This window comes from Cheilinus undulatus, linkage group 2 (genome assembly GCF_018320785.1).
Source record: "Cheilinus undulatus linkage group 2, ASM1832078v1, whole genome shotgun sequence".
In the NCBI taxonomy this organism is placed as follows: domain Eukaryota; kingdom Metazoa; phylum Chordata; class Actinopteri; order Labriformes; family Labridae; genus Cheilinus; species Cheilinus undulatus.
Window position 1 is genome coordinate 41,517,299 of NC_054866.1, and position 27,135 is coordinate 41,544,433.

General features: G+C 40.0%; 1 protein-coding gene across 1 annotated transcript in view; it reads left to right on the forward strand.

The window, feature by feature from the left end:
- The window catches only part of frem2b (FRAS1 related extracellular matrix 2b), a 90,280-nt gene that overhangs the window by 28,695 nt on the left and 34,450 nt on the right, over positions 1–27,135 (forward strand). The window contains exons 3-5 of the mRNA XM_041797031.1: positions 10,548–10,694; positions 17,760–17,990; positions 24,106–24,231. Of these exons, the coding sequence (XP_041652965.1) occupies positions 10,548–10,694; positions 17,760–17,990; positions 24,106–24,231 (504 nt within the window). The remainder of the gene's footprint in view (positions 1–10,547; positions 10,695–17,759; positions 17,991–24,105; positions 24,232–27,135) is intronic.

Sequence of the window (27,135 nt, forward strand, 5' to 3'; positions counted from 1 at the left end):
TATGCAGAGAGGAGACAGGGGCACCAAGTTGGCACAGTGTAGTCTCTCACATTCTTTGGCCTCTTTCAAAAGGCTTCTGTCCATCATCACACATCCACCCGCATTGAAGTGCCGCTACATAGGCTGTTCAAAGTTTTGGCGAAGACTTTTATGTACAGGGCTGGTTATTGCAAAGTGGTTAAAGTTGTAGAGGTGGTAAAGGCAGTTTGCTGACACTTTAGAAGAAGTGGAGGAAGTTTTGTCAACCCCTCAAAGAGAAATTCATCTGTTATTGAAGATACTACACAAAGGCTAAAATATATACACATGCACAAACAGGATCCTTTGGACATGAACTAACGGAAGTACGTCATAGTTAGAGGCTGCTGCAACCTAAGTGTGCCTGTGCATAGTGCTGTCCGATTTTCAATGCCTTGCCCAAAGGCAGCTAGGTAGTACAAAGAATGTGCAGGACCTTTCCAGCTACCTGACCAGACTCAGTCTAGAACCAGCATTTTTCCAGTTCCTAACCCAACTCCTTACAAAATTAACAAGTGTTGTCCCTTGACTCTCTGGGACTCTTCTCTTAACCCTGCTCCTGCTTGCTCCTGTTGGATTTCTGACCATTACCGCCTGCTCCCACAGCACATGCCATCCACCCCCACCTGTACCTGCAACAGGTCTGTCCAATCCCGCCCCCATCCTTCACAGATTCTGACATCCATATTAAATATTCAGAATAACAAAAATGCATTTACCTAAAGAAATGGTAATGTTATGTGCTCACTTACACACCACCTTGACAAAGTTTCCTTCCTGAATAAAGGGAAAGTCTAAGAAAACAACCTCAACACTCACATCCTCCTCATGCATAACAGTGCCACACATAGATTAAGAGCAGCTGGGAGTCTCAGACTGATTTAACTTCTGGTTTTGGCTTAGTAATAGCAATGTCATTGTAATATTTAACAACCTTAGTTACATTAGCCTTGCAAAGCAAATGGATATGCCTGTTTCTGTGTTTCTCACTGGCGAATCCATCTTACAAAGCTCCCGTCTGAACAGTTTTGGGCCAGTTAGAAAGTGACAGGACCAATCAGCATCGAGGAACAGTACTTTCGGGTGCGGTGGAGTCGTGATGTAAGCAAGCAGCAACAAGAGGCATGTGCAATTATGGCTGAAGACATTAGTGTGGATGCTACTAAAGCACCAGTTTTATCAGAACTTGACATTTCTTCGTTAAAAGAAGAACAAAGAACAGCAGTGAGTTTTTTCCTTTAAAAAATGACTAGAGTCGTGTACTGACATGTCTACAATCACCATGGTTCTCGTTATGCAGTTCTCTATGGAGTTAACTCGTTGGTAGGGGCGCAGCTCGGTAGCGACTACATCATATGTTTTGTTCTCTGATTGGCCTGTGAAACAAATCCATCTAGCGTGCCAGGTTATATTTACACATCATTTACACATCTTTTATTCCTAAGTCATACAGAGATGAAATTGTTCCCAGATCTCTGGAAAGTTGGTGCATCATAAAAACTGCAGCGCACTTCCATATAGACAGTAGACTAATCTTTACTGAAAACACGATGCCATTACCAACATCTTCAATAAATGCTAAGGCCTATTTGCACAGAATATAGCATTTTTTCTCCAAACGACTTCATAATGGCTCAGTGTCTCCACACATCAGTACGTATTTGGTGGTTTGCCTACAGCATGATAAGAGGAGAATTAAAGCTGTGCCTTTTGACTTTTTTACACAGTTTTTGAGCACGCACTTTATTGTGGAGCTTTAACAAAGCATCACACCAATTGGCTGCACGTAGACAGACACATATTTAAACATGTTTGATATGAGCATGGAGAAGTGCTTAAAAAGTTTAGTTTAAAAAGAGCTTGCTTTAATCAGTGATTGTGGAGCACGTGTATCGTCACATCCAGGCATGCCAAATACGTTTCCTTGTTGACATGTTTCACCAAAGTCCAGTTGTTTTACAGCTCTGTCACTTTCCCTCTCAGGTATAAAGAAAGTCCAGAGTTATGAGTCTGTTGTAGTTTTCATCTTTTAGTGTGAGTTTGAGAAGAAAATCCATCTCCTTTTTAGTATGGCGGCGGAGTGATGATGCGTTCTGAACCTAGAAAATTCTGAGCCGCCAATCAGATGCCTCTTCCAAACTGCACCCTAAACTCGAAATTCTGACTCAAAAAGTCAGAGCAACCCCCAGTACCCCCAGTTACAAACTCCTAGCAAATGGAAGGCATTCCACTCTGGTGCGTTCCCAGCTTGCGCCCAGCTCAGACATCCGAGGTAAATGGAATGCAGCATGAGCGTATGTGCTATACAGGGGATGTGACATACTTGGGCATGGGGACAGGGGCAGACTGAAGCAAAAGGCTCAACCATTTTGGATTTTATTAGAAATCTCTACATACTTTTGATGTTTTAATGGCACCATTTTTAAACCAGTAAACTTAAGAATTATTCTGAGGGGTATTAGGGACAGTTGGAGCAATGGTGGGGTGTGCAAATCAACACAGACAGAATGATATGCTGCCAATTGTAACAGTAAGATTTACACTGGCAGGGAAATTTTTTTAGTAAATCAGCAGGAATCAATGCTAGCAATCATTAAATTGTGTAAGATAATCATATGACTGAGGAGAACATTGATATATAGAAATACAGTCTAATATACTTGCATATCTGTTATGAACAGGCTTAATACATTCACTGTAGATGATGTTTGCTTCTGCTATGCACTGCATTGCAGAGACTTGAACATAAGAGACGCAGATATTGTTCTCTAAATTTGGTCTCAGTGCCTCAAGTGCGGGTTAAAGATTAACTCTGGTGTTTTCCTTGGGGCCTCTTTGAAGTGGACTTACTCCAACCCCTGCTTATCTTAATTAGAAAGAAATCTGGAGGAGTGAAGTGGTCGTCTGGAAAAGAGCACCTGCACTTCCCAGCCCCCAGAAGGCCGCGCTGAGGCTTTACCACAGCTTTAAGACCTCTTTAACTCAATGTTTTTGTCATTGTTGGATTGTATTGTAGTATAAACTGAAAGTGCTGCTTTGGAAGTATTCTCCTCAGACCTCACTCGATATGAAAAATGAATAATTGATGGAGCCACTTTATGTTTGTGAAATCTGTTGAAGGCAAACAGGTGTTTAATGTGATTCATTTTGAAGAGAGAGAGAGAGCTGCTGCTTTGAGGTTCAGCTTGATGTGTAGGCTGTTTCTTAAGAGTCTTGTAAATATGCAAACCAAGTTGCCTTTTAATGCTGTTACTGAAATGTAAGAGGATAAATCCCACCGATAAATGGTTTGAAATGTCTCTGAGATTATGTTTGATTATATCATGCAAATCATTTATGTTCTCCTGTTTTTTTAGCATTATGCTTCAGATCTGGAGTATCCGCTGTGTTAGAGCTATTACAGTCTTTGCCAGCGTGTGAAGTCAGATAAATAGACCTTCTCTGTTTCCATTACGTCCGTGGAGGAAGGCTCCTTCACGTCTCAGAGATCACACATGCAGTGTTTACTGGTGGCATGCGTGCCACGCTGCTGGCCATAATCCAAATGAAGTAGGGGGGTCTTGTCGTTCACCGGTCGCCTGTCTCCATAAGAAGGATGAGGAACACACAGGAAGCATAAACCTAATACCATGGCAGACCACAAGAATGTATCACCTAAGACATTTTCTTTACAATAACATGTTTTGTAAGTCTCTCTTACATGAAATAATATGGCAGGGATTTGACATCTACATTTACAATAATTGTGGCTTTTATGTAAGCATTATAAAAAAAAAATCTTGGTCCTTCTGTGCTCTCCAGCTCCAGGCCTATCTCTAAACTGCCTTTCCTGTCTAAAAGTACTAAAGATAGTTGTCCTGTGCCAATTGCAGGATTTCTTTCAACTACTCATTATGTGAAAAGTTTCAGCCTGGTTTTAAGTCTCGTCATAGCACTGAAACTGCTCTTTTAGGAATTTTTAATGAAAATATTTTAACCAGAGATGCTGCTGTTCTGGTACTTTTAGACTTGACTGTCTTTGATACCATGGCTCACATGAACCTGAAAACACATCTGGAGACTTGTGTAGGGATTAAGGGGACTGCACTGAAGTGGTTCCAGTCATACCTAACAGATCCAACCTTCTCTCTTCATCTTGGGGGGGTTTTCTGATCTGGGATGGGCACTCTTGCAAGTGGTGTCCCACAAGGCTCTGTGTTGGGCCCTATCCTATTTTTGTTATATATGTGGCCCTCTATTTTCCAAAAATCTAATGTCACCATCCCCTGTTTTGCTGATGATGTTCAAATTTACATGTCTCTGACATGTGAAAATAGGGGGAACCTGGAGCCTCCATTTCATTGTCTTAAAGATGTAAAAACATGGATGACCTTGAATTTTCTAAATTTGAATTAAAGGAAGACAGAGGTCATTGTGTTTGGTCAGCTTGGCCTGCTAGCGAGGACTCTCGGCCCTTTAACTTGTAGCATGCATTCCTCAGTTAAGAGTCCTGTTGAATATTTTGATGATGCTTTTGATCAGCAGATTTCTTCTGTTGTGAAGTCGAGCTTTTTTCTACTGAGGCTAATAGCCAAAGTAAAGTCGTTTTGCAGGGCTTCTCAAGGCAGCATGGGAGTTTGTGCATCCAGTCTACGTGTATTTTGTGGACTTGTTAAAGGCTTACAACCGTGTCCCACGGGGGGTAATGAGGTGGGTCCTATGGAAAAATGGGGTCCCGGGGCCACTGAAGCAAGCCATCAGGTACCTGTAACCAAAGTGTGAGCTGTGTTTGTAGGCACAAAGTTGGACATGTACCTGGTGTGTGTTGGTGTCTGCCAGGGCTGCCCCCTATCTCTGATTCTGATTGTGATTTTCATGGACAGTATCTTGAGGCGCAGCCAGAGGGTGGAGAGTTTTCAGTTGGGTGACCTCAGATTTTCATCTCTGCTTTTTGCAGATGATGTGGTTCTGTTGGCTCCTCCAGCATTTGCAAGGGCAGTTTGTGGCTGAGTGCAAAGCAGTCATGATGAGGGTCAGCACCTCAAAGTTTGAAGCCATGGAAAACAGTGGATTGCTCCCTCCAGGTGGGGCGGGTGTCTTTGGCCCAGGTGAAGAAGTTCAAGTATCTTGGCGTCTTGTTCATGAGTGAGGGTAGAATGGACTGTGAGATTGACAGGCAGATTGGTGTAGCATTGGCAGTGTTGTAGACGTACTCTACTGTTCTGGTGAAGAGGGAGCTGAGCCGGAAGGCAAAGCTCTCAATTTACAGGTCAGCTTTGTTCCAACCCTCACCTATAGTCATAAGAAATGATAAGGTCATGGTCCCAAGCAATAAACCTCACCTCCCTGGTGAGGTCTTCCAGGTGCTTCCCACTGGGAGGAGACCCCACGGTAGACCAAGGACTAGCTGGAGGGATTATAGATCTCATCTGGCCTGGGAATGCCTTGGAATCCCCCAGGAAGAGCTGGCAAATGTTGCTGGGGAGAGGGATATCTCGGCTGACTTGCTTGGCCTGCTGCCGCTGTGACCCGGCCTCGGATAAGTGGAAGAAAACGGATGGATGGATGGAAGTTGTATCACCCATTCAGAGATTTAAATAGGGTGATATGCATTTATATCACCTAGAATTGATTATTGTAACGCTTTGTATGTGGGCTTGGACCACTCCTCAGTCCAGCTTATGCAGCTAGTCCAAATTGTTCTCTTTACGCTGGCTTCCTGTTTGCCACAGGATTGAATTTAAGATTTTACTGTTAGCCTTTAAAGCTCTTTTTGGTTTGGCATCAACGTACTTGTATGCACTACATGTTGTTCATGCTCCTGCCAGGGCACTGAGGTCTGCCAACCAGATGCTGTTGGATATGTCCAAAATGAGGCTCACCACTGGAGGAGATCAAGCTTTTGCAGTAGCTGCCCTGAAGCTAAGAAACAGCTTACCCCTTCATATAAGATCTGCCCCAACTTCCAAACATTTTTAAATTTCAAGACAACATTGTTTTATCCCAACAGATTTAATAGATTTTACCATTACTTTGACCATTATTTTATGACTTTCTATTTTAATCGATTTTATTGATTTAGAATCATGTTGCAATGGTGTATGCTTGCTTTATGGTTTGCCTTTTATACTGTTAAGCACTTGGTTGTTTTGAATGTGCTTTATAAATAAAGCTGGAGTGAACTTAAATGAATCATCCACCTTTCAACCCCTTTTCTCTGTAACAATCATTAAAGATGTAAGAATAAATTCCCCAAAAGTAATTAAAGTTGTTTTTCTTTTTGTATTTCTATTATATCAAACTTAAATCCACATTATATTGCCCCACAACTTGTCTAACTGAACTCTCATGTATATCCCAAATGATAATTTTATTCATCTGGTCATGTAAATGAAAGAATAACGCAGATAACGCAGTAGTTTCAGCAGCATATTTAAGGCTTACAAGAATATTTTCAGTTCATGAAAGTGACTTTGAGGACTTAGGAGACAAAATAACGCAACGAATGAAAGCTTTGATTTTTAGAAATAATCAATCTTGCCAAGAAGGCATTTTAACAGAAAAAGAACCTTAACTAAATGAAACAAAGTCTAATGGCGTGCTGCCTTGAGACAAATTCCTGTGATAGTATGAAGTGTGACCGAAACAAAGCAGCCATAATAAGGTCAGGGACTCATTAGCAGCGTTGTTCTCAATATTTAACAGTGTGGAAATTGTGTTCCTGAAGTCACAACGCCTGTTTTGAAAGAGACTAATCCATTCTGTGTTTATAAGAATTTCTGGAGAAGTACACAACTAAATGATTCAAGAATTTAGTAAATTTTGCAAGACTGAGAAATTAGAGAGGTTTCTCGTCTTATTTTGCTCAAGCTTCAAAGCTTCCGCAGCCTTTTGTCCCAATTACAGCTCCATGTTGACATCACAGAGTCTCTCTGACACTCGCCATGAACTTTAACGAGGAGTTCAAGGAACATCAGCATCTGAATTTTTTATTCTATATCCCCAACAGTTTCAGTGAGGCTTTTACAGGGAAAACCAACGCTGCAAAGATAAATAGGAGAAAGTCATGTTTCTTTAGTTTGTCATTACAACTTTGGTCCTCTTCTCTTAGGTCTTCAACTTTAGGGTGTTAAGCATTCATCAGGGTGCCCAGTGTAAAACAGCTAGGGGCTGGAGGGGACCTGTGGGGTGGCCAGAGTCAAGCACATGTCAACACCCCTGGCAGCCAAGCTGAAGCTCAGCTGCATTTCTTTTCTACAGACTTTTCAACCCTAGCGAAACCCCTGGTTTTCGGGCCAATAGGACATCCACAGCGCAACCATACTATTCACCCAAACGGCATCCTAGGCCATGCCAACTCCCCACATCCAACCCTTACTCCGCCCTAAAGTTGTGAACTTCAATAATTTTTCAACAGATTATTTCCAGATATCCCTGGTAATATGCAAGGACATCCAGAGCACTATTGGGTTGCGCCAATATTCCTTCTCAGTGGTGCCCTCAGGCCTTTACATGCCTTACTCAGCCCAGTTTTTGGTCCAAACATGCCTTGAAGTTCTGTGCAGTACTGTTAATCAAATGTTGTTGGCAGTTTTCAGGCATGTCATGCCCATTTTTAAAATCTGAGAGGAAATTTTCATATTTCAAGGGTGTTTAAAACATCACTTGATTAAGTTAATAACGGCTTAGACAGACAGACAGACAGACAGACAGATAGACAGATGGATAGATGGATAGATGGATGGATGGATGGATGGATGGATGGATGGATAGATGGATAGATAGATAGATAGATAGATAGATAGACAGACCTTTATTGTCCCCAAAGGGATATTTGTTCTCACAGGCACTGTCGGGTACATAAAATACACACATTATAGACAATTGGACGCAGGACAATAGGACAACACACATGCTAGTGAGAGATGGGTGGGTACAGATTACCGCTGGTTGAGAGCAGCAATCGCAGAAGGGACAAAGCTTTTACTGAAGCGAGCCTGTTTCCACCTCAGAGTCCTGTACCTTCGGCCAGAGGGCAGTAGAGAAAAGTGAATGTGGAGAGGATGGTCGGACTCCCTGACTGTTCGAGCCATGCGTGTCACAGCTTTATGGTTGAGGTGGGAGAGGTCTGTGGTGAGCAGATTGATGATTTTGGATGCTATGTTTGTGACCTTAGTGAGTCTATTTCTGTTGGTGATTGAGGTGAATCAGCCCTCTTCCTTGCTAGTAGTTAGTTATAACTTGTTTTAATGCAGCATCCTCTTTAATATTGATGAATCAAGCTCAGAGCAGTGTGGAGAGCAGTAAGAGACAGAGCATACAGTTTCTATGTATTTGTTATAGAGCAGTATGCAGAGGGTAAATATATACCTATGGAAGAATGACAAAGATCAACTGTAGAGGTTGATAACACACCATACATTTCTAAGAGCCACTCTCACAAACTGTTCATCTGAGACTCTGTTATCTACATAACTTTTGCACAGGGGTGGAAAGTAACAAATTATCTCCATCAAGTTACTGTAACTGAGTAGCTTTCATGTGTTCTTGAATTTTTTAAGTACTTTTAAAAACCACTACTTTTAGTTTCACTTAAGTACATTTTTGGGAAAGTGTTGCACATAGTTAGAGTTTAAAATGCGTAAAGTACTCAGTAAAAAATAAACACTAAAAGCCAGAACGAGGCAGTCTAAGCTTTCTGCCAACAATAATAAAATGGTTAAAAGTTTGACTACCGCAACACATGACAGCAGCAAATAGTGAGAAAATGATCCCATATTTCATCCTGCTGCATTTCACTTTAGGTGAAGTAACACCTTTATAATTAACAACCTTGCTGGAGATCCGTACTCTCTTGTTTATATTGCACATCCCAGAAATGGGATGAATCTTAACGAAATTTCAAGTTCTGTTGTGTATGGTCTGAATACTTATGTCAATATAATATGTCAGTTTTTTTTTAATCTTAATAAACATGCAAAAATGTCTAGAATACTGTTTTCACTTTGTCATGATATGGTGCTGATTTTTCATCAACTATAGAATACATGTTTTTTTCTACTGTAGCATCAGCCTGTAGCATAACAAAACTGATAAAAGTGAAGGAGGTCTGAATACTTCCTGACAGCATTGTATGTACTCTAATGTTACAGCTGCTAAAGTCAGAGCTGTAACTACTTTAAACTGCTGCGTTGTTATGGATTTCCCCATGCAGCCTTAGAAAATGGATACTCTCAGACTCAGAGAGAAATAATACCCTATATGCTTTGGATTTAATATGTTTCAAAACATAAATGTCATCATCATTCCCATTTTTAATGAGACAAACCCCCTTGACCCTCCTCTAACTTAGCCCCACAGTATTTAGCTTGCAGGATGCCCGTGGCAGTGTTAGCTCCCTGTTGTCCTTGTGTGTCACACTGACTTGTTTTTTTTTTTTCCTGCAACAGCTCATTGTAAAAAAAAAAAGGGCATATCACATGCATTTAAAGCTTGTTTGGTTCTCATGAGGAATCATGCACTGGCTCAGACCAAAAGAAAAGCTCTTAACAGGTGCAGAGAACACTTAGTGTATGCACATACACTTGTAATTATATGCACCCTCACACATAATGAAACACCCGGGATGAATGTGTATAGGTCTAACTGTGTCTGTTAAGAAAGGGAAATGAACACAGCGGAGCAGTCATCTGCACGTTACAGATTTACTGACCAGAACAGCCAGGGAGGGTGGGGGTAAAGACTCTCAGTCGACCAAAACACAAACAACAGCGCCACACTTAAACCCCAGAACAATGTCCCTGCACACTCCCGTCAGCTTTCCTGTGTTTCTACCACTGTCAGATGCACCAGATGTTTAGCGTCTCAGGCATCTGTCGCTCAACATCCCCGTGCAGTTCAGCAGAAAGTAGTAACTCCTAAATCTAGGCACATTTGTGGAAAACATTGTATTTTCAGTGAAAAACATTGCAACATCATTTAGACTTCTATCCTGAGCTCCATGAAGAGAATCTTGTGTGGCTCCTCTGTGAGTCTGTGCGTGTACATCCTTGTACATTTTTTTCACTCTTTTGTGTGTCAGTGTTTGATGTCTGTTTTTTGTAGGGCTGTTTTTAGCCTTCACGGTCAAAAGGTAGCTGCGATACCCTCCAGGACTGTAGCCTTGGCCTTTGAATTCAACTTCAAAAAGCTGAGGATGAAGTAGCCAAGTTCAGACAGGAAACAGACACCTTTTATCTAAATTAGAAATGAAGCAATTAGACTGCACAAACTCTTCCTTCTGTGTAAGTGCTACTCTACCTTCATACCACCCACTGAGTGCTGGCTAAGACTCCTCAAAGTGGAGTCCTAAAGGTATCCAAAGACTCATAATAATAAGTGGTTGAGAAAAAATCCCATCCGAGGAACAAGAAGCTATGTTAATTTTAAATATCTTTGGATAATTAAGTTCCAGTTTGGCCTTTTTGTTTTGTGTTCTGTTTCCATCCTTGTGTGATGAGTTTACAGCAGCTATTGCAAGTAACATTTACACCACTGTATTTGTTTTGCAGGAGGCAACAGACTAAAGAACCAGCAGTTTCGTCTAAACTGGGCCTGGATCTCCCTGGAGAAGGAGCACTATGTGGTGGATGAACAGGTCAAGTTCCTGGAGGTGGTGCTGAAACGCCGAGGCTACCTGGGGGAGACCTCCTTCGTTAGTAAGCAGACGCTGTTTCTGATTTCATGACATCAGTTGTTACAAAATATCAGCCTGGTTACAGAAAATACTTGTAGCTTGAGAGCACTGAGAGCTTGCACCAAGTCTGTTTTTTATTGCATTTAAATCAAGAAAGGATTGTTATTTTAATCCACACTAGGATCTGCACAATTTACATCTATATGAAGTTCATAAATGAAATTATAAGTACTGCCCTCTCCATCAAAGTGCTTTGACTAAAAATAAATAACAATACAGATCATTTAAAAATCTAAAAACAATTGGAAAAAACACTTAAACTCTACGATAGGATATTGGAGATTTTAACCATTTTATTAGTTCTGGAAGCTACAGTCTTTGCTCTGTGACTCAGTCACAGGATTTACTTTTGCTCTCTGTACCCAAGGTCCATCTTGAAATGCATAAAAGGCTTGAAGGAAGATGCATCAGGATGTAGATGTTTTGACTGATGACATTCTGATCTGTGACTCTGGATTGGTTGATGTGTTTTGTGGTGGTTTTAGGTTGAATGTTTCTTATCTGCAACTCTGTAAATCGTTAAACTGCCTTGTCTTGGCCAGTACACTCTTGTAAATGAGATTCTTAAACTCAGTGAGGCTTTCCTGGTTAAATAAATCTAAATAAGTGAAATAAATGAGTGAGCAGCAGCACCTTAAAGTCTGCTCCAACCTGAACAGGAAACCAGTGAAGAGTGGAACCAGCACCAGAATAATGAGCTCTTATGTACTTACTCTGATCAGAGCGTGAGCTACGGCACTCTGCACCAAGAAATATGCACTATAGGTTTGAGCCAAAACACTCAAATAGAAAGATTAAATATAGATACTATGACTTTCACATAGGATATGATTAAAAACATAGTGATGCTGTGGCATCCTTGATAAATTTAGTAACACTAAAAATCTCTCTCACATTGCTTTACTCTTGCACAACCTTTGGTTGAGGTATCAGCAAACTGTCTGAAATCATCAGATTTTTTCTAGGTACAGTATCTCTGTAACTGATGTTTGAAGAAGCAAAGGTAGAAAGAAACACAATGGAATGAATCATTTTCTTGTCAGGCCTGTTATTTCTTTTAGGCAATTTTTATTTTGGATTTTTTTCCAGGTATTTTTTCTGCCTGAATTAGAGGACAGGTAAAGAGAGACGGAAGATAGAGTGCAACCAAACAGTGCACCAGAAAGTCCCAGCATCGTCATATGAGAAGGCATATCCCCATCTGCCATAGCAAAGCCGGGCATACTTATGCCAGTAAATCAGTTCTCCTCCTATGTTTGTACACTGGACTGAGGACAGTAGTCCAGTTAAATGGCATTATCTAGCTATGTCTGTAGCTCGACTGTGCATGGAAAGGTGCAAACAAAAACACTGTTACACACCTCTAACACAAACACACCCTTAAGTCAATTTGAAGACATCCATAAGGTTGTCTGAGACACCCCTACATGTCACAGAGGTCATGACCTTCCAGCTGTCTCCCCCGTCCAGTATTTACGCTCCAACAACACAAAAGCTCAGAACGATCCCTCAGGGGCTGCAGGCACACATTAGAAAGGTCACTCAAAGTTAGTGTCCAGGGGCCGGCGCCACTCCAAATGTTAGTCCAGGCAAACTACCAACTGGAACTAAAGGAACAATAACTGTACCTTGACTCTCACTAATCCTCACTGCTACCGGGATTTATGAGTGGCAGGAATTCTTACTGCTGGCACCATTGGCCTTTTTTAGGGCCGCCATTCATTCTGTGTGTAAAAAGGAGGAGTGATTAAAATGACCCGGTGTTAAAGGCCACATCCCAACAGGATCATTCGCTGTTCTGCTGTCCATGTCTCTGTATGCCTCAGGGTGTTAGATTAATGAAATGTCTCTGAAGTGATATGCAAATCCTGCTGACCTTTATGTGCCTCACACTGCAAAGCACATCTACCCTACCTCATTAGCTCAGTGACGAATGCACTTTTAAAGGAAGATTGTCATATACTCTTCAGATTTACTTTATTCATCTCAACAAGAAGTGAACTGTAAAATCAAAATGTACTTATTTTGCTTCTCTTCTTCATAAGGTACAAGAAAAAAAGAAATGCGAATTGAAAGTGAACTAAAATGCCTGTGTGATGACCTCACAGTGATCTCTTTGCAAATTAATAGTAAATAACGTGTTGCATGAGGATCAGGGTAAACAAACAAATAATGACCCTTGTTTGGATTCTCTGAAACATTGCTGCTGTTTTATTAATACTTGCATTATATATTAAAGAAGCTCTGCTTTGAACTTTAGATGCACTTGGTTTTTGTTGCCTGGAGAAAACATGCTGGACATTTTCATAATGTCTGAAATGACCGCTCTGTGCTTTCAAGTCCAAACCCATGCTTTTCACAGTACAATTTTTTATGATTGAGGAAGATGAAGGGGAACGATGATGGATGAGGGAAGATGCTGAAACCTATCTGTAGTGATGGAAAGCACACAAAAGAGGCACTCTTTTTATTTCAGGTTAGAATAATTTTGTTTCACAATGAGCTCAATATGGAACCGGCACCAAAAAAACATTCTCTTTCTAAATGCACAGGTGAAAACATTCCTCCATTATTTCAGAGATGCATCTGAGTGCATGTTTACATCCTCAGGTCTTGATTCTTTGATCACACACTCTATACAGCGCCACTCTTTACTGTGAGTCACATAAAAGCTCTCCTTTCCAGCCTTGGAAATGTTTATTTTCACATCCTATTCATGAGAAAACATTTGCAAATCAAACAAAGACACTGGGAAAAGCATGTGGGTCTGCTGTAAAGTTCATGTGTAGTGAGAACTATTTGCAATTTGCCAACTTTTCCTGCCTTGTTTATGTAAATTCAGTGTTTTATAAATGTTCATTAGGTAACTCCGCCTAACCTGCTTTTGAATACATTTAAAAATAGGGCTGCAAGCAGCACTGAAGGGCTCTCACACATAGTTGCATATCAGGATGTGTTGCAATCGTGGTGTGTTGCAGCACAACAGGAGACAAGGAGATCCTCCCTTGACTGTCAATTAATCAAAAAAAAAAAGAGAATATTGCCCTTTGTAATATGTAGAAGTTACTGGGCCAGCACTGATATTTTATCATTAAAAACTGAATGAAAATGGTGCATTGTATGTTAGAGTTGTTACTGGTTTCTTACATTAGGTGGCGCTACAGCAAAGCATGAAATTATTATTTAGATGTGTAAAGGGGCAGACCCTGATGGTGTATGTGAAGTTTGAACAAAATCAGAAGTTTCATATGGGAGTTACGCTAACTTCCTGTTAGAATGGTGACCAATGAAAATGCTCGCTTTCAGCATTGAGGTGTCCATTAATGAAACATGTCAGTGTTGTAGAGAAGCATTGAGGCATTTCTATCAAAATCTGAGCTTTATAAGAATAAATAAACGGCCCATTTGTATCACTTCCTGTTGCCAGTAGGGGGCACGTCACCAAAACAATGAATCTTTATATGCGAAGAGGTGCAGACCTTGATGATACATGTGAAATTTGATTGAATCAGAAGTTTCACAAGAGAGTCATGGCAACTTCCTGTGAAACTGGCAAGATATCATATGCTTGCCAATGCTGGTGAGGTGTCCATTAATGAAACATTTCTATGTTGTGGGCAGCTTTTGAGGATTTAAGGTGTAAATCTGAGCTTGATGGTTTCACCACAGTAAAAGGAATGAACAAATGACCCATTTATGTGACTTCCTGTTGGCAGTAGAGCGCGCTATAAGATGTTTGCATGTGGGAGTGTTCAGTGTGGTACTGTTGTCTTGCTCAAAAGAGAGAAAGGTCACAGAAAAATGTATACAGAAGTTGCAACAGGTTAAAATCATTTTCTATGATTAAACCTGTCTTCATTTGGAATTGAGCCGAAGCTGTTGGACTTCCTGTTTGGATTTGGGTATGGGTCAAAGAGGCTATTTTGAAGGTCTGATGATGATCTATATGCAGACCCAAAATAATAAGGATAGGTTAAATGTGTGTGAGGGCTGAATATAAGTTGTTTTGGAGGAAAAAAAACTAAATTCAAAGGAGGAAATGTTAAATTGGCGGGGGGGGGGCTGTGAGAAAGTGATGAAATTAATGCATGGATGTACTCAGGATCAGTGTGTATATATCATCCCTGAAGTATAGTGATGGCTGGCCATAGGTGCTCACAGTGCTCAGGCCCTAATAATATGTTGGGGCATGGATGGCATAGTGGTTAGGTGGCGCTCCATGTATGCTACCAGCCTGGGTTCACATCTGGCCTGCAACCCTTTCCTGTATGTCTTTCCCCCACTTTCTCATCCCTATTTCTGACTCTATCCACTGTCCTCCTCTATGAATAAGGCCTAACCCCCCCCAAAATATACCTTTAAAGAATGATAATAATTTATCATCAATCCTTCTACACCCAACCTTCAGGTGCAGAAAAACAACCAACAACCATCCTGTGAGCTGATCATTTTTTTGCAGCGATTACTTCAGTTTGTCTTTTCCTCCACTGTTTTGAAAATTGTAGAGTAAAAGTAGTGGATAGTTTTAATTAGTCGGCATGAACAGAAGACCGCGGGATCCTGACAATTCAAGCCATCCATCTGTTCCAGTGTTGAGAAGAGATACTGACTGATCCCAGGCCAGCACCTTCCCAGGAACACTGAGGATATCTTCTCTTGCCGAGCCCTGCCTGAGTGAACAGTGATCAGAGGAGCCCGCTGGTGAGCTCCTGCTTTACTGGTCAGCGTGCACAATGCAGGTGGCATAGGTTTGGAGGCTCAAGAGAGCCCACCTTCCCTGCAGCCTTAGAGTGACTGCTGAGATCAGGGCCAATCCAATCCTGCATTGTGCAAGAGATAGAGTCAGGAGCAAATCATACTCCCGACTCTCCTGGCTACTCTTTGAAGACCGTTGATTTTTCGAGCTCCATTGAGCTTGACCATTTTATCTCAGCACATATGTGCAGGGGTCTTTTCCTTCCATCTGCACTTGCATATCAAAGCCCACTTTTTATTTCCATCAAAGTACAGAATGGTAATCTCCCTTAAAAAAAAAACCTAACTCATGCATTTCTCAATCTGTGCTCTTTTGAAGATCTTGTGTGTAGTCTGATGTGCCTTTTCACTGTTTCCTTCTCTTTTTTCCTCCAGTTGTGAGGGATTTGTAATCACAATACATTTCTAAAATTAAAGAAAGTTCCTGAAACTTTAGTGCTCTGTTTACCCTGTAATTACTTTTATTCCACTTTTCTTTTGGAAGCCTGCAGGAATGTGCAGCAATCTTCTTTCTATCTTCTGCCAGACCCCTGCTGCGGGTTTTGTGGCCATTTAGCAAAGACAATGGAGAGGCTGTGTGACATTTCACCGGCTTCAGTGCCCCTGCTCAACAGGAATCCTGCCAGTGTCACAGCTATAGGGACTATAGGTCCCATCAAACTGCTCACATGCTGAAGGTCAGACAACTGCTGAGACCAGGCTGACACTAGGGGTAATTGGCTTTCTTCCCACTAAGGTCATTTAAAACAATGGAGCTGAGAACGTAGAACAAAAAACAGGCATATATTTTGAAGTTAGATGAGCTTTGACATGGCTTTTTACAGCTTCCTTTGAAGTTAATAGTTATTTAATTTAGTAGAAACACAATGCTGATTCCACCCTGGAAACTGTATATATACCTACTTTTTGTATCCTTGCAGGGTTGTTTGTTTTGTCATGGGAGTTTCCTCATTCAGCCTTTGTCTTTAGGATTTGGAGAAGTCCTAATCGTTTAGGTTGGAGAGCTTTAGAGAGTCAAAATGCACTACCAGCATCAGGACCGGGAGTCGATCCTGTGACCAGTGCAATGACATTGGGCACCTGCTTTAACACTGGACTTAATCAGCACCCCACCTGGGCTGTTTTTAGGACCCATTTTATAACCAAAATGAGAGCTGTTTCTGTATCTCCAACACTCACCTTTGTTTGTGGGGGTTTGGGTAGTGGCTGAAAAATGACCTCATAGCTACAATTGGCTAGAATTAGGTTCCTGCACATTGTGGCTGGGCTCAGCTGTAGAGACAGGATAGAAACCTCACATCCAGAGGGAACTCATTAGAATCAAAAGGAGCCAGCTGAGGTGGTGGGACAGACATCTGGGCTAACTTGTTTGGTCAACTACTGGTAGACCTGGCCATGGAGAAGCAGAGAAACAGATGTCAGCTGATTCTGGTATACATAAAATGTGATCACAGTTTAATCTAGTAGGCTCTAATTACCAAGTAATATCATAGAAATAATTGGAATTATCTAGTCATTTCTCAAGAATAAGGTGGTAATTACCTTGTAATAAGTTGGCATTTTACCAAGTAAAAACACTAAAATATAGTATAGTAAGGAAGTATTTACCTAGTAATTATAGATTATCAAGTAATTCTTTGTAATATTGTGGCAGTTCTCTGGTTAGTAGGTGGTATTTTACCCTTACCCTCTAACCCTAACCCTGATCCTTGTAATGTTTTGGCAAATTTCTAGTAATTAGTTAATATTTTACTCTAACCCCAACCCCCAAACCCTAACTCACCTAACCCTCTTATTATTGTGGCAGTTCTTTGCTAATAGGTGGTATTTTACAATTACCCTCTAAGCCTAACCCTAACTCTATCCTTAACCCTCTTAATATTGTGGGAGTTCTCTTGTAATAGGTGATTTTTTACCCTTACCCTCTAAGCCTAACACTAAACCTCATAATATTTTGGCAAATCTCTAGTAATTAGTTGGTATTTTACCCTAACCTCAACACCCTAAACATAACTTCCTAACCCTCTTAATATTGTGGTAATTGTGTTGTAAAAGGTGGTATTTTACCCCAACCCTTAAAGCCTAACCCTAACCCACTTAAATTTTTTATTTAATTAATTGGGTCACAATGAAAGTTAAAGGTTGCCTGAACGATCAGCTGAAAAAAGTGATATTTACTGACGATGTATTAATAATGTATGACATTTGCACAGGTGTCAAGTACTTTGCCATTTGGAGGTAATAACTCTTTTTTTTTCATCTTCTTCCAAAGGCATTGGCACGAAGGATGGCACAGCAGAAAAGGACAAAGATTTCCGGGGGAAGTCACAAAAACAGGTGCAGTTTAACCCCGGGCAGACTACAGCCACCTGGAAAGTGCGGATCCTGTCAGATAATGAGTATGAAGTGTCAGAGAACTTCCAGATCGTTCTGTCTGAGCCGGTGATGGCTGCACTTGAATTCCCAGAGGTTGCTACTGTGGAGATCCTGGACCCTGATGATGGTCAGTTATGATTTCATAACATGAGTTATTATTATTATTATTTTTTTTTTGTTTGTTTTTTTACTTTAACTTTATTTGTGAATTGAGTCATCTTGCTTCAGTAGGGGTGTGCTGGACAAAACCCAAAACAAATAAGTAGGTCTTTTCGAAGACCTATAGCTTTACATTTTTCTGATTATGGGAAATGTTGTTAAATCTTTGAAGTCATGTTACATAAATAATAAGAAAATGCTTTTCCACAATTTTTGACAATAACATACAAAGGATGTTAATTGTTTTCTAAATAGGGAAGTCAATTTTGGATTTTTAAGCAAGGCACATTCTTAAAGGCTATCATAATCAATAGTTATGGTATTAGTAGGCTCTATGAAAAGAATTTTGGTGTGCAGCACAGATCTCATTCATGTTTTCCAACTGAAGCAGTTGCCGTTTTTACACCATGCACTCATGTTGTTTAAATATGAATGAATTTGCACTCCTGGGATGTGCTTGTCTAAAAATGAAGAGTCGTCAGATGCAAAGCTGATGGGGACCTATCTTACCCCCCCTAACAGCTGCTCTAAAGTCGACAGCACAGATATATTAAATAGATATGCATTTCAACAAGTTCACAGTCCACTGATGGCACAGGGTTCACAACAACACACCATCTCCAACTACAGACTTGGATTCAAGGGGCGATTGGTTTGAAGAGACAGTGTAGCATTCCTGGTATCTGAGCCTGTGGATGAAAATCAGTCTTTCGCTCACTGGTCTTCCGGGTCTTACTATACTCTTCTGAGGCCTGGAAGTTGACTGATGGCCAGAGGCACCAGCTGGACTCCTTTGTGACAACTTCTCTTCAGTGCATTTTTGGGTATTGTTGGCAAGATCGTGTGTCTAATGCTGTTGTACTCAGGAGAGTAAGGATGTGAAGGGTCAGGTGCTTTATACGGGGACATCAGCTATGCTTTCCTGGGTCTAATCCAGCTTACCACATACTGGGTACCAAGACCCTGTGGGCTGGTCCAGATGCTTGGTGTAACTACATGCATCTTGGAGGCAGCTGAGAGGATACTTGGAGAGATGGGGCATGGGTCTGGATGGCCTGGATGATGGCCATCAGGAGGCCAGAGCAGTACAGGACCAAGACTGACATGGCAAAGTGTTGAACTGGCATATGCTCCCTTACCTGACCTGACACCTTCTCCACAAACATGAATGAATTAACTGAGTTTTAACAGTGACAGAGAAAGTGGTAGCCTTAGCATTCCTCTATGCTTGCTGGCTACCACGTGTACTAAAATCTGCCATCAAAATAAAAGTAATTAAAGTATACCAACCGGCCTGGGCGCACAGTACTCGAAGGGAATTAGAGATGAGGCGCTGCTTGGTTTGATTCATTTTACTCCCAACAACACTCCCATGTATAGTCAAGCCACTAGATCTGTCTTCTTCTTACTCTGCGCCGGGATTGTGCGCTGTCAAGATAAAGTATAGAATGAGAGGCCCCAAACACACACCATGGACAGCGTGCTTTTCACTGACAAAGTAAGGCCCACTAGGTGTAGCTGCCTTTTTTAATTGGTTACTGTTTGTTGAAATTTTAGACAAAAATACAAAGAAATACATTTTCAAGAATAGAGTATATTAAACAAAACAATGAGGTATTTTGAAATAGACGGATTGGAAGAAATACACCAACTGTCACACATTAGCATGTAAGCACCTTAAAGGTAGCCCTTTTTAAAGCAGAAACCTCTGTTAAGGAATCCAGGAATCCCTTCACTCCCTTCATCTCATCTGAGCGATATTCCTCTCTTTTTTTCTCTAGGGGTGACATTGTGTATCAGTCTGAGTACATGAGAGCACTTAATATATAACTAATATTAGATGCAAAATTTATTTACATGGAAATCAAAGCTGAGAGGAAATGAAAACTTGAGCCTGCATTAATTATGAAAATGGCCATATATTGAGCTTGTGCTCACAGTTTTCCTTCTTCACAAGTGCAGATAAGCAAGGTCAAAAGGATATGAAGATAAATCAGCTGACTCCCTCCACATGTGAAATGAGCGCTGAAAGAACAGATGAGCTAAAAACAGCTGGAGGGGAGTGTGATCGACAACGGCATAACATAAATATTGATAATGCCTCCTCTCTGTCTCCATATTGCTCCATCATGTTAAAAGAGAAGAATTTACTCTCAACAGTTTTTGCTAATTACCATGTTTAGTTGGCATTTTGTTTCACAAACATCGTTCTCTGGAGCCCAATCAACCAAGCTGGCATCCATCTCTCTCCGCCAGATCTGAATGTTTATTTTATTTATTTATTTTTTGTTTGTTTCTTCTGTAAACTGACACTCTTCTTCTTCAGTCATGCCTTTTATCATATCATCTGACTGTGTCTATACTTTTAACATATTTTGCCTCTCAAGGTCAACCAAACTTTGAAGGCTTATAAAAATGTATTTCTTGTCTCTTTTCCATGAAAGCAGAAAAACTGAATAGCCCAAGGGCAGCTGCCATGAAAAATACATTATTTACAGCAGACAAGCTCAGACTGAAAAGACAAGAGCTGAAAAAAAGAAGAAGTGAAGAACAGCCACTTTATTTCAAGTATTTGTTTACATGGTATACAGGACAGGAAAGGAAAGGAAGGAAAGGTCAAGTTGTGTTGACTCGCTAACACCTTGTTAATGTCGTTGAAGGACACAGAGCTCGAGTCTGAGCTCTGTGGATTTCATGGCTGAAATGTTACAAGCTCATTACCTTCCTTGTTGTCGAATGCGGCTCAGAGAAGGAGGGAGACAAAGAGATGGAGAGCAGCCAGTAAAACTGGCGAGCAAAAATAATAATTTAACGTCTCTGTGCTTGCAGATCAAAACACCTTTTCATTCCAGCTAATTTATGTTAGCGACGACAATAGAGTTTTTAAATGAACCAAAATATGTGTGAAATTAATTTGTTGATTTTTATTCTCTCAAGGATTTCTAACTCATTTTTAGTCAGCATTTTTTTACAGATAGAATTATCCACATCCAGCTGTATCACTAACTGGGTCGATTACCAGAGCTGTCTCTGCATTATCAGTGTAAGCAGCCTCTAGGTTAGAATATTTACTGCGGATAAATCAACAGTGCAGGGTAGGTTTTAATTAAACATGATGGAAGCATCATCAGTGGAGCGGTAATGAGACCAGGCATTGGTCCCAGTGTGTAAGCTGTTATCCTGCATGATGAAAGCTTTTGACTGAAATGCTGTCACATGTGATATGGAGGAGTAAGGATTCTCTTTTCTTCATCTCTGAGGATTCAGTTCAATTAAGCTGACATTCAGTTGACAAAGAAACCATCAAATGCAAGAGCTTAGTGTCAAGGTATGCGGTTGTATCTCAAAAGATCTGAATATCATGAGAAAGTTATTTTTTCCCTTTAATTCAAGTCGAAAAGTGAAACTTCCAAATATTCTAGATTTATTACACACAAGGAAATATCTCTAGACCTTTTCTGTTTTAATTTTGTTGATTACAGCCTATAGTTCTCACAAATTAACAATACACTGTCTCAAAATATTAGAATTATTCAAAAACACCCATCAAAAAAGGATTTATTTTACAGAAATGTTGACCATTTGGAAAATTATGCTGGTTTCTGCACTCAGTTCTTGGTCTGACTCTTTTGCTAAAATTACTGCATCAATGCCACATGGCAAGGAGGCGATCAGCCCGTGGCACTCTTTTGACGTTTCCTCATAGATTATCTATGGGGGTTCAGCCCAGGCCAGTTGGCTGATCGATCCAGCACAGTAACACCATGGTCAGCAAAACAGTTTCTGGTAGTTCTGGCCTCACTGTGGGGAGGTTTCAACTTTTTCATGATATTCAAATTTTTGAGATGCTTCTGTAAATACTCCTGGTCAAATATGGCTCCAATACATGTGAAGTTGATCAAAACATAGTTGTATTTTCCCATTCAATATGTGCAGTCAAAAGTAAGTTGTTGTATGTTCTGAAAAATATAAAATATTACATATTTTTAAAAACTCAAAGATGGCCTTAACATATAACCATGGGTACCCCTGTGGAGCGTTACCATCTCTCAGCATAGCCATCATAACTACCACTGAATGAACTGCCTGATCTGAGGGATGTTTGCTCTGCAATGCACAACATTCAACTATGGAGATGTGCAATATATAGGAACAGCAACCAGACCCGACTATAAAAAGCTGAAAATAGATCTTTTATCTGATGAAAAGTAAATTTAGTTTTCATCATGGAGAAAAGTTAGCCTTAGGTGTTGGTGCTAGACTGTTGGACATTCAAAATCCATAAAATTTCTCCACCATTTGCCAAATCTGTCGGGGCTTGTGTCATGATGGATGGGGATCGAATAAAGGCCTTGGCATTTACAACAAACCAGCCCTCTTTTTTTGAAACATTAGCAGAACCAGTAGCACAAACATGTGAGGCACAGCATGCTCCACTAAATAGCAAAACTCAGCACAATACAGGGTTTGGTGGTTGTTTTTTTTTGCCAAAACAAAAGTATTTTTTCAGCTAAGTATGTAAATGATACAACAGTTTGTTAGTGTGTTAGCACTGCTAGCTTAGACAGCACTGCTAGCTTAGGCAGCACTGCTGCTAGCTACACTAGCTGCAGAAATAAGAAGCATGTTTAGAAAATAAATCTATTGTTTTGTTTTGTTGTGAGTTGATTTCTTACACTCAGCCAACATAGTTTTCATCACCTCCCCCTCCCCATAGGTCTAGTAGCCCAATTTATCATCATTAGACTTCAGTACTGTCCTGACTTGACCTTTCGCCCTGGCTGCTATTTAAGGATCAATATTTTTAATAAAACACAAACTTTAAAAAAACTTAGACTGATCTTAAATGCTCATGCCTTCATCAACAACCTTTCAAATAAAAGATTAATGAGAAAAAAAGGTATTGTTGGTATTTTTTTTATTCCTAAGTAGAATAATGAATCATTCTGGGTGGCCCAAATGGCCCATAGCTGTGCTTGTCACTGTGTTTGGCTGAGTAAGTGTTCATGTGTAGACCAGTAGGACCATTTAAAGTTCAAGAATTGACAAAAATGTGACTTAAATTAATTAAAATTTAGGTCAAAAACAAATATTAAGACTACATCTAAAAATAGATGTAGACCAGCAACAGTAACACCACTTTGACAAACACACAAGAACAACACAGTTACAGTTTGTTTTCTTTGGGATTGGATTTTAGAAAAGACGAGGAATTTCTTTGGCTGACTTCAGAGCTGAAGTAGTGAGAAATAAGGACAATCATAGAAATGCACTGAAGGCAAAGTGGAATATTCTTCTTTTTAATATATATTTTTTTACAAACATTTTTTTGTTATTATGAATAAACAAACACAAGACAAAAACAATCACAGCAAAACCAATAAAAAATACCAGCAAAAATAACAGATGAACTGCCACCTAAAAAGGGAATAAACATAAGGGAATGTGGCCATGTCAGTCCAGTGGATTGTAATGTCTTTGAATTGAACGATGCAGCTCATGGTGAAGTATAATTAAGTACAATAAAAAACTTTCCAACACCGTCAGTTAACAGTGAATTTCTCTTTCCTATATGTAATCGTTGAAAGGACCCAAAATCTTGTGATTGAGATCTTGTGAGTTAGACAAAGAATACCTGATTGTTTCAAGATATAGACAAGGGATCATGTCACTGTAACCATTTTTAAAACAAGGAGGGGAGGTTGATTTTTGCTCTTTCAGGATAACTCTCTTTGCTATTGCTATACAAAACCTCAGGGACTGTTGTAAAGTAGAGGGAAGGGTCAGAGAATGATTGGAGAAACCCAATATCACAGTAAGGCTGATAGAAGTTAAGTCTTTATTATATATATAAAACACTGTACAGATGAAAAGTACAATACTCTTCTTTGAAATGTAAACAAAGCAGTAAGTTTCCAGAAAAAAACGAATAATACCACAGAAAAAGAAAGATACTAAAATAATATACTAAGTTACAGTACTCAATTACAAGTACTTTGTTACTGTCCACCACTGCAGTTGATGGTGTTCATCTGTATATTCTTAGCAAAAGCTGATAAATTAACTTTTTTTTTCATATGCAGAGTCAACAGTGTTCATCCCCTCGGCTACATACAACATAGATGAGGACATCGGTGAGCTGCTCATTCCTGTGCACAGGAGTGGAGATGTGAGTCAAGAGCTCATGGTCGTCTGCTTCACACAGCAAGGTAACAATGATTACAGCATGTACTCTTCTCCTCTCTTCATTATATGGACCACAATGCTTGCTACTCGTCTTTGCCACTCACCTTAGACTTCGACTGAATTACTCAAACACTTATCTGTTGTGGCTTTTGTGTTGAGCAGCAGATGATGAATGCTGCTGTTTTGTCAATAACTCTTTTGCTGGCTTTTTCTGTCCTTTGCTATTTTAGACCTTGATACCACAAGTAAAAGAATTTTGTCTACATACAGTACCTATACAAAGTATTCATATGCTTGGATAATGTGGCTTTTTTGACAAAAAATCAGACAAAAACCTCTTTAATATGGACCCTGAAAAGTCTGCTTTGTGTATCAAATGTAGACAGGAGGTTGGCAGTTTTATACATACAATATGGTCATGTGTGCATATTAAGGATTTTTGGGTGAGAATTATCACAAAGCTAAATCTGGTATTCGGTAAGAATTTAAAGGTGGATCCAGTATGTTTTCTCCTGGGAATGCCTCATCCTCAAATTAATGATGTCCACAATCAAAAACTGCTTAGAGTGCTAACCTATGCTGCACGTAAAAGTGTATTATTGAAATGGATTTCACATAAACCACCAACTGTTTCTGATTGGCACAAGGTCATATTTGATTTGCTACCTATGGAATATTTGACATATTGGTCCAGAGGGACAATAGGACAATTCTATCATATATGGACTCCATTCCTTGATTATGTAGGCCCGAGAATATGCACTATATTCTGGAGGGCTCTTCCCAAACCAAGAAAAGATGGCTAGTGGACAAGGGGGAGGCTCTGTTGTCTGTATGACTTCATTCACTGTATGTTTATATGTTGTAACAATGTTTCAACAATTTGATATCCTACGTTGCAATGCAGGACTGTGCTGTGCTCTGTGTAGTAGTTGGAAATTGTGCTTGTTTTGTTTAGTTTTGGAGGGGATAGGGTGTTAATGTAAAATCTACGCACTGTTTGATTAAGTTGTGGTGCTTAATTGTCAATAAAAATATTTTCAAAAAAAAAAAAAAAAAACCTCTTTAATGTCAAAGTGAAAGCAGATTTCTATGCAGTAATGTCAACTAAACAAAAAAATGTAATGTAAATAAGTGACTGCATAAATATTCACCCCCTTCAAGTCAGTATTTAGAAGATGCAAACGTCAGCAATCACAGCACTGAGTCTGTGTGGATAGGTCTCAATCAGGCTTGCACATCTAGACACTGCAGTTTTAATGCATTCTTCTTAGGAAAAACTGCTCCAGCTCTATCAGGTTGCACTGGGATCGGGTGTGAAAAACCCTTTTCAAGTCCAGCTACAATTCTCCATTGGATTGAGGTCTGGACTTTGACTTGATCACTCCACAACATTCACTTTGTTGTCTTGAAACCATTTCTGTGAAGCTTCTGTTGTATGCCTCAGGTCATTGTGCTGCTGGAAAATAAATCTCCTCCTAAGCCGTAGTTCCGTAGTTCTCTAGCAGGCTGAATAAGATTGTCCTCCAGGATTTTACTTTATTTTGCTGAATTCACTTTACCCTATACTTTTTTTTTACCCATGCCGATGAAGTTGGCAGGAGGTTATGTAAAGGGTTCCGTATCTTTGTTTGTTTCTTTGTATGTGTACAAGATAATTCGAGATCGGAAAGTCGAATCTTCACCAAACTTTCAGGAAATATTGGTATAGTGACAGGGAAGAATCGATTAGATTTTGGTGATGATCTGCGCACCCATTCGGTTTTTCTCTGACTTCGAAATTTTGAACACCATAGTAATCAATGGGAGCATGAGTTCCTCAGTGGCGCTGTTTAGGTGTGGGTCTGCCGCCTCAGACGGCCATTCTAGTTTTACATGTGCAGTGTTTGGTGTCCATAAAACACAGTATCTTGTCTAATGGCCAAAAATGCACCACTTTGGTCTCATCAGACCAATGAAATTTCTTCAGCTTGGCCGTGCAGTCTCCAATATGCCTTTAGGCAAACTCTAGTTGAGCGTTGATGAGTTTTCTTCAACAGTGGTTTTCTCTTTGCCACTCTCCCATAAAGCTTTGACTGGTGAAGAACCTGGAGAACAGTTGTATGCAGAGTCTCCCCCATCTCAGCTGCTGAAGCTTGTAACTCCTTCAGAGTAGTCATAGGTGTCTTGGTGGCCTCTCTCACTCGTCTCCTTCTTGCACGGTCACTCAGATTGTGAGAACAGCCTGATCTACGCAGATTTACATGTCATAATCCTTTCACTTCTGGATGATGGATTGAACTTTTCAGTATCTCTTTCTCTAAGTTGTTTGGAGTGTTCTTTTGTCTCCATGGTGCAATGGTAGCCAGGAATACTGATGAACCAGTGACTGGACCTTACAGACCCAGGTGTCTTTATACTTCAGTCACTTGAGACTCATTCACTGCACTCATGTGATCCCCTTTTCATTTATTGTGGACTTCTAGCATTAAAGGACTGCTGTTGAATTAGGCCAGTCACTTTCAAGGGGGTGAATGTTAATGCAGTCACTTATTTTACCTTACATGTTTTTTAATTGGCAGTACTTTGTGGAAATCTATTTTCACTTTAACATTAAAAGGGTTTATTGTCATTTTTTTTGTCAAATATCCAAATTATAATGACCATGATTAATTTATAAATCAATTAAAGGGTAAAACATCCAAGGGGTTTTATACTTTATATAGGCACTGTATCTTCCTGCCATTAACTACCTGATCATTACATAGTGAAATGCTTAAATGAATAAAAGGACGCATAAAAATATGAGCTTATAGCTATCAATATTGGAATGAAACATTTCTGTTAGAAGTCAAATGCGTTGAAGAAAAGTTCCCATTTTTTTGTTAAAGATGAGTTGTACTTAGTTCTTTTCAAATCATCCTGAGGTTGTGTTTCAATGATGCATG